At 40.5% G+C, this 8,962-nt stretch overlaps 1 protein-coding gene across 1 annotated transcript; it reads right to left on the bottom strand.

Moving 5' to 3' along the window:
* Window positions 1-3,833: 3,833 nt before the first annotated feature.
* On the bottom strand, window positions 3,834-4,416 carry LOC102752765 (arylamine N-acetyltransferase 1). Its single transcript, XM_006765629.1, has one exon. It carries the CDS (start codon window positions 4,401-4,403, stop codon window positions 3,834-3,836), a length of 570 nt encoding a protein of 189 aa, XP_006765692.1. The 5' UTR covers window positions 4,404-4,416.
* Window positions 4,417-8,962: the final 4,546 nt, after the last annotated feature.

The raw sequence follows: 8,962 nt of genomic DNA, 5'->3' as shown, positions 1-8,962 counted from the left end.
GGGCATAGAAGGAGGTGGACTTGTGACCTGGCAGAGACAATCTGTAACAAATGGTCTGGTGGGAGGGAAAGAAAACATTTTAGTTTTAATAACCTCTATTGAAATAGAGTTTTTCTCCTTAAAATTACCCCTCTGTCTATTAAAATACCAATTTGTTTACTGTATTCAATTTGGCCTGATTGTTTGCATAAACACAACAAGAATGGTAACCGACTACTTTTGCTGGAATTTTATGATTGAATCTTAATGTGCCCCAGAGGGCCAGGAAGCCAAGCCATCTAGCCGCCATCAGGCCTACAGTATCTGCTGCCCATTGTCCTTGCTTTAAAGCCCATCTTAGTAGCCCTCCTGCTCGTCGCAGCCCAGAGTGCATGGGGATTCCGTCTCCCCTTCTACTCTGACAAACTGCCAGTGATAGTAGGGCATGGGCCTGACGCTCCAGCGCCAGCCATCTTCGGGGCTCCCAAGCAGGATAGCAGGCTTTTCTTATGGCACTCTTATTGGCTTCAAGTCTTCAGAGTCCAGACAGGTCTCTTTAAAACATGATACTCCAGTCAAAGTTTTTGGTCAATAAAACCACGATTGGAAACTGGTCTTATTGAATTTATGCAAAGAAATGTATTGCCATGATTTGTTTAACATTGCCAAATTTCGGAGGAATTACACAAGGAGAAAAGCCACTGACCTGCCTTAAGATCTTCTGATTTTCCTTGTCAGTCCTTTTTATGGACTCTCTAGAGTTATAACAAAACAGTAACTGTTAGATTTCTTTTATTATTCCCCCCTCTAAGTCCTTTGGTGTAACTATTTACTTTCTCTGGCTTACTGGCCTGTACTATTTGATTAATTTCCTTTCAACATTTCTCTTCTCCTTCTTATCACATACACAACCCTTCTAAATTTTATACTTTTAAATTAGCCTTTAAACCTTCTATGTCCTTTAAAAATGTATAACCATGCCTTAGACCTTCTACTCAGTAATTCCTTATTCCTAGAAACCTCAATCCTTTACAGCCAGTATTTCTTAGATTACTAAGAGCAGGTGCTTCCTTCCCTATGCAATTTTAAGTATACTGTATCAGTCTAATTTAGTCTTGGATGGGTTAAAGAGAACAAAACAGGGCAGAGAACATCTTACTGTGCTTCCAGCATAGTTCAGATAAGTAAAAATCAACATAACTTCTGGTCTGCTTTCCCTGCTGACTGCACCCCTCTTTTCTGCATTAACCATTTACTCTGTCCTTAGTTGTTCTCTCCCTCCTATATTTTTCCTTCTTTAACCCCAGAGACTCAAATCCTTCTCCTCCTTTAATATTTTTGACCTCTCTGACTATCCCCCTGTCCCTGAGCCTAGGGCTCCTCTGTCTCAGCAGTCTGAGAGTCTACTACCCTATCTAGTGAATCCTACCACTACTACCCCATCTCACACCCACTCCGGAGCAGTTTTCAGCTCTCTTCCTCCCGGCCATGAGAAAATGTACTCATCTTAACCTAATAAGCCTTTGTTTAAACTTCTTTGGGTTGCAACCTTATACCTTTAAATTAACCCTAGACTTCTAAAATTTTAACCTAACATAGCAAAATTATACATCAGAGCAAAGCAATTAAAAGTTCTCTACTGTCTTCCCCCTAAAGCAGGGTTTGCCCTACCTTTAAACTAACAACAGAGATAACAAATACACTTATGTGTATAGCCAGACAGCACAAAGTAGCTTTCGCTTCACATAGACTCTCACATTTACATTTATACACCAGACAGTCCAAGTTTTTGACTTCTACCAAATGTTTACTCAGAGTTTAAGCAATCTAACCAATTCCTGACTAATTGCCTAAGGGAGCTCTATGGCTTCCCGGGAGGTGATCAAGCTCCCCTTCCACTCACTTGGAGTGGTCCTGATTGATAGGGGGTCGACGAAGACGACTGACCCTGATCCATTTTGACAATGACAAAGACAACAAAGAACAAAGACCACAAACACCAGACAGACAAACTCGGTGCAGCCTAAAGCCGCACAAACCAGGCACCCTGGCCACCGTCGTGGCTGCGGGTCAGGACCAGGAGTACCACTGCGTCCAGCCCTCTGCATAGGTCCTTCCATGGGATGTCCCAATTCCAGATTAACGACCGGTCTTCCTTACCTCTCTCGAGAGTCCAGGTGGCTCAGTTTCCGATTTGAAAGTTTTGGGTGGAGTCTCTTCCACCTCCCTGGAACCTGGGACGGAGACTAGAGTCCTCCTTGGTAGTTGTTCCCACAGGGATGTGGGATATCTTGCTGTGTGCTCAGCAATAAATGGGGGAGAGCCTCCTGCCCTAAATAAGGGGTCCCTCTCACCCCTGCTGGGGATCTCGCTGGGGCCTCCAAATATTATGGGTTCACTCAGCAAGATAGACCACCAACTCAGAATTTAAATTTAAGAGCCTTTATTAAGCTGGCCAGCTGACTACCGTTACAGCCCCCGGCCAAAGAAGAGGCTGAACTGCAGCGCTGACTGCAAGAGTTACATTTTATTATTAAATTTTGTGGAGGCCCAGAGAAAAATGTGTCTTTCAAATTCTGGACCCCCAGTATGGAGGAAACTCTCTTTATTTATACTTTTTCCAGTCTTTTGTCTCCCAGATTTGGAATGAGACTTCCAGGCCTTCTGAAAAAGAAGGCCTGCATGCTGGGAAGGGGCCATGAGACCATATCTCAAGGCCTGGCCTGATGTCAGTACCTTCCTATCTATGTGTTTTAGGAACAGACAGCACAGCATGACCCGTCTGGCCAAAGTGCCAGATATGCAGCCCAGCACAGTTGGATCTCAGTCACATGATTCTACCAAACTGCTGTGAGCATTGAAAATGTGGTCTAGCCATGTGCCCACAAGGAAGAGAAAGGATATAGGTAAATGCTAACAGTCTCTGAAGGCTGATATAAGTAATCCAGTGCACTTTACTTGTAAAAAAATAAAAAAGAAAGAAAGTAGAAAGCAAAGCATTAAATAGAAAGCTAGCGCCTCCTCTGAACAACTGACTGCTGTGAGTTTGGTATGTAAGCACACAAAAATATACTATAGTTTTATGTTCCTGTTTGGACCAGTAGCTTATATTCTACAAAGTAGTCTTTACTGACTAATAAGCACTGTTTCTAATTCTTTATTTGAATATTCTCGTCGGTTCATTTCATCAAGCTGTCATCCCCACTTACCCACTGATGATGCACTTGTGAGGGTGACCAGTGATGTCCTCATTACTAAATTAGACGTTTATATTTGTGATAATTCTTCATTTCTCACCAGCATTAACTAACTTGGATCTTTTCCTTTTTCTTTTTAAGAAAATTAAGCCAATTGGGGTGACATTGGTCAATAACATTATATAGGCTTCAGTTGTATGATTCTATAATACATCATCTTTCTATCACAGAGTGTGTTCACCGGCTAAAGTCAAGTCACTTTTTATCACCATAGATCCCCCTTTCCCTCTTCTGCCTCACCCACCTCCTCCCCCTCCTGAAATCACCATGCTGTATCTTTGTAAGTTTTGTTGTTGTTTAATCCCTTCACCTTTTTCACCCAGCACTACCCCCCCTCCCTTTCATAAGGTTTTGATTTACATTTTCCTAATAGCTAATGAATTTGAGCATTTTTTTATATATATCTGTTAGCCATTTTTATGTCTTCTTGGGCGAAGACATAAAAATGAGCAGGTCCCCTGCTCATTTTCTAAAATTTAACTTTATTGTTGAAAGTATTTTTAGTTAGATTTGTTGGTTCTTGAGTTGTATAATGTCTCTATATAGTTTAGATATAAGCCCCTTATCAGAGGTATTGTTGGAAAATATCTTCTCCCACTAGGCTGCTTGCCTTTTTGTTTTGTTGATGGTTTCTTTCACTGCAGATGCCTTTGAGGGAACGTACTGCTCTCTTCTGATTTGGTCCAGGTACCACCTTCCTCCCTCTTCTGTCAAGCGGAAGATGCACGGCATCTGAGGCTGATCCTTCCCAGAAATTAACTCCAGAGGCTGCCTCATCTGGTAAGAGCTTCCATACCCAGCATCAACTATGTACTTCCTGCCACCCAGGGTCACCATCAGCAGGGGGTGCATGATAGCTCTGGTGTATTTTTCAGTTGTAACATTGCAAACATAGCTTCCCAGCATCGTGGTCTCAAAACCGATTGTGGTCAGAGCCCAGTACAGAAGTTGATTGACCTGGCCACACCACCCACCCCGGTTCTTCCTCACAAGTTGATCAAAAACAGCCTCCAAGCCCAACTCCATGGGTTCCCCACAGTGGATGTTAAGGTTCTCAAAGGGAATGGCCTGGATCTGGTGCTGAAGAATGTCAGTTAATGTTTCCAGGTCCAATTTGTTCCTAGAGTTCTTATAACCAATTCTTTCAAAATATGCTTCGATGTCCATGATCCCCTGTGGCAAGGAAAAGAAAACAAAAACACATACTGTTACATTTGCAGTTGGATTTCCTTAAGTAGGTTAATTATAGTAATGTATTTTAAGTATATACAGACAAATACTAATTTTAAAGAGGTTATAAACATCTGTAATTATAATTCTTTTAAAGATTTTTAAAATTTATTTTTAAATAAGAAATGTTTTCATTATTGTGTTATTTTTGACTTTTAACATATGTAAGTTTAAGGTGTATAATATGATGATTAGATACATTGATATAGCAAAGTGATTACCACAATGAGATTAGCTAACACCATTTTGTAACCTTTTTTCTTTGCTGTTGGTGATTACATTTAAGATTTACTCTCTTACCAACTTTCTTTTCATTTCTTTTTGTATGCAATATAGTATTGTTAATTATAGTTAAGATGCTGTTTATTAGATTCTCTAGACCTTATTTATCTTCTAGCTTGCAGTTTGCACCCTTGACAAACATCACCCCACATTTCCTAACCCCCGCCCCTGTAGTTCATGGCAACCACCATTCTACTCTCTATTCCATGAGGTTGGCTTTTTTTAGATTCCACATATAAATGAAAACATAAAGTATTTGACGTTATTTGTCTAAATTATTTCCCTTAGCATCATAATGCCCTTAAAACCCATCCATGTTGTGGCAAAAGCTATGGTTTTCTTCTTTCATATGGCTGGATGGACACTTAGGATGTTTTCATTTCTTGACTATCCTATCTAATAATATACAAAGATGCAAATTGACCATGCCTTTGCTATGCCCACCATTGGCTAATCAGAGCAATATGCAAATTAATCACCAACAAAGATGGCGGCTAATTTGCATACACTGGTAGAGAGCAAAGACTGAAGACACTGTAGAAGGAAGCCAAGCAATGGAGCTGAGGTAGCGGAGACGGGCAGGAGAAAAGCAGCAGAGAACTAGTAGGTACTGGTGTGGATCAGGGAGCCATCTAGGATCCTGGAGCTGAGGAGTCTGACTGGAACCAATAGGCTGTCTGTGGCCTCTAAGCCGCATATGGCAGCCTGAGCTTGCTAGAACTCAGGTGGGCCAAGAACCTCATTCACAGTAGTTCTCTGAGAGCCTGTAGCCAATGAGGACGATTTGAGCAATACAGCTGTCTAGAGCTATTGGAGTTGGCAGGAACTACAGTGAAACTTGGGCCTCGATTTGTGAGAGACTAATGGGAGGCTGATGCCTTTGGAACTGCCTTGGGGCCACAAGAAACACCTAGGGCTGCTCTAGCTAGTTGGCACCAAAGTGCGATAGGGACTTGAGTTTGCAGGAACCTGCTGAAAGCGTGATGCTGTGGGAGCCAATTGGGCCCATAGGTGCTGTCTACAGCTGTTGTAGCTAGGAGGTACCACGGTTACTGAGGAACTTGGATTAATAGGGACTCAATGGGTACCTGGTACCAAGAAAGTTTCTGTGGACCATGGGAGCTACCTGAGCTCCTACAGCTGGCTGCCACTAAGATGAGCCTGGAGCCTTGGTTCATGGGATCCTATTGGGATCTTGTATCATAAGGTTACTGTTGCTGTCAGGTGCTGGGTTGAGGCAAGGTCCTGGGTTCATGGGAGCCTGCTGGGGGCCTGTGTTGTAGAAGTTGCTGAGTTTTTCTGTTGCCCCTCCTAATGTCATTACTTTTGGATTCTCCTATTTGTTTTTTTTGATCTGCTATTCTTCCCATTCTGCTAGTGTTTCGGCTTTCTCTATTGTTCATGACTAATGTTTTTCTCCAAAAATCTAAGTAGTTCATTTCATTTCTTCTCATCCTAACTTGCATCTGTATTCTTCATCAACATCTACACAAGCTCTAAAACTCTACATTCAGACACAGAGAGAACTACTATAATTTAACGAGCCCATCCCAAACCCTCTCTGCCTCTACCTGCAGAAGCAGTGCTGAGGTACTACAATGTTATGATATATGGTAAATATGGAAGCATTTAGAAAATAGTTGCTAGGATATAACTGACTGAAAACATTATAAAATTTACATATTGACTTATTGCTTAGCTATGTAGTGATACACCCCTTCATTTTTGACTTGCTCTTAAGTTTACGAGAAGACTAAAAGGCACAGAGTAAACACACTTAGGGAGCCCACTGAGATGTCGCAGAAAATCACTTAATATCTTTCCAAGGAAGTTAGATGTAGAATAATTTTTCATTTTAATTCGGAACACTTAGAAAGTTTCTTCTTCCTGCTCCAAACTCTAGAATTAACAGAAAAAAATGAAGAAAGCTACTTGGGTATTGGCAGGAAAGCGAACTCTTTACGAGGGAGAAACCATCAGGCTGGCACCAGAACACTCCACAGGAATATGTTACCAAGGTAAGAGAAAAGTCTGATCCCCAAATACTGTTCTCAGCTAGTATTTCATTTAATCACAAAGGTATCATGAATATGAACATAATCTCAAAAAATGAAAGAACCTGAGGAATGAATGAATGATGAGCTAACTACCCCAATAAATTGTTACCTCCTAAATGGCCAATGAAGTAGAGATCAAAATGAAAAAAGAAAGGAGAGGCCACAGCAAAGGACTGATGGACAACATTGGCTTCTTTTATTACAAAACTAAGAGTAGAAAAAGTTATGAGAATTGTGGGTATTGAATGAACCAGTTTTATGGAAATAAAAATGTTAAATTAACATGTTTACTTGAACAAAAATATGTAGTGAAAGTTGACTCTTTTTTACTAATGTTGATTTCTAATGTGTTTTCTGCACTTTAGTGGAATGTTTTAGAAAGTATGTTCTATCCTACAGAAACATTTTTAAGTCCTTATGATACACTAAAAAAATTCCAAATTCTTTGAAGAGAAAAAATTTTCCTAATTTCAACACTCAGAAAGAATTATAATCAATAATTTGGGGTATTTATTTCTAGTCTTTATCTATGCAATTTAAGAGAGTATGGAAAATGTTTATAATGTTTTATTCTTTATTTTTTCTCAATGCTAGAAAATATGTTTTTTCTAACATGTAATTACAATTATTTGTGCTGATTAGCTTTCCCCTAAAGATGTTACAAAACTTTTAGAAATAAAAATACAAGTGTAAACAAATAATCAATTAATAGTAATTGCTATTTTTTAAATACTATTTTCTAGGGTCAAATTTCTGAATTTGATACCTATACTTATATTTAATTCTAAGAAGAGGAAGTTATAAGTTCATGGATTTAAATTATTTCCCCAAGATTACTCATTTTTCTAGTATTTAAACTCAGATCTTCAGAGTTGCCATGCCAGAAATGATGTTGTATATTAATCTTAGTTAAAGGTGATGATTAAATTCATGGAAATTTGCTTTTCTGAGTGACATGATTAAAGTAGAAAGAGACTAAGCAGGTGACCTGCATCAATAAGACAGATGTTCTAGTGAACCAATATCTGAGCTCAGAACAGAGCATGCTCAGTGTACCTAGAGGGGCACATGGGATTGACGAGGCTTCCGGACTGAGGTTACTATGAGGAGAATTCTGTTTGTACCGCCCAGGTCCCTTCAGATGTCTTACCATGTCACTGTGCCTCCGGACTGGCTTCTGTGTCCTCATGCTTAAGGACCTGCGCCCTAGCCTCTCTCTGGGGGACCTCTTAAGAACTCCTGGAGCTCCTTTTCCTTCCGCTGCAGACAGCTGGCAGGCCAGGGAATGCCTATCCTGCCAGGGCAGCTCCGCGTGAATGAGTTTCTGGCTCAAGGTATTATAACCTTACATTGTGTCTGGCAAAGTCTAAGACATAATTCATAGCCACACTGAAACTCAAGCTGAAGCCTGGGATTTTTCTGAATCTCATTCCCACTAGGATTCTTCCTCTATCCCAGTGGTTCTCAACCTTCTGGCCCTTTAAATACAGTTCCTCATGTTGTGACCCAACCATAAAATTATTTTCGTTGCTACTTCATAACTGTAATGTTGCTACTGTTATGAATCATAATGTAAATATCTGATATGCAGGATGGTTTTAGGCGACCCCTGTGAAAGGGTCGTTCGACTGCCAAAGGGGTCGCGACCCACAGGTTGAGAACCATTGCTCTATCCAGCCTTACTTTTCCAATACTTAATTGGACACTCCCAGGAGCACTTTCGTAGTGAATTACTTGGACATAAATCCTTGTCTGAGTGTCTGAATCTTGGTAACCTGACTTGAGACACATGAGTGGTGCAGTTTGGAAAGTGGTGTGGAAGACAGGTCAGATACACAGAATGAGGCCTTTCAGAGGGCCTCGCACGTCAGACAAAAGAGGGACCTGTTTCTGTGGATCACAGCAATGCCTGTTGTTTTGTTGAATGGTCAGTATTGAAGTTGGACCTACTGTTTGATTTATCCCTCTGCCATATGCTACTTCCTTTGCAAATCACCCTCTTGAGTATATCCCTGCAGAGCAGATTCATATGCAGAACGGACTTGCTCCCCATCTCTAGAATTCTTTCACATACAACAGCAATTTTCAACTTGGTTCAAGATCTTTCCTCTTCACCTTAAATGAAACTGTAACCAAGAGCCTAATATAGAAGAAAAA

The sequence above is a fragment of the Myotis davidii genome, unplaced genomic scaffold, assembly GCF_000327345.1.
Source record: "Myotis davidii unplaced genomic scaffold, ASM32734v1 scaffold93, whole genome shotgun sequence".
Taxonomy (NCBI): domain Eukaryota; kingdom Metazoa; phylum Chordata; class Mammalia; order Chiroptera; family Vespertilionidae; genus Myotis; species Myotis davidii.
This window is presented reverse-complemented; position numbering and strand designations above follow the sequence as displayed.

Bases quoted from the DNA above. Each gene is read 5' to 3' on its own strand.
- LOC102752765 (XM_006765629.1), bottom strand. From the start codon at position 4,403: ATGGACATCGAAGCATATTTTGAAAGAATTGGTTATAAGAACTCTAGG.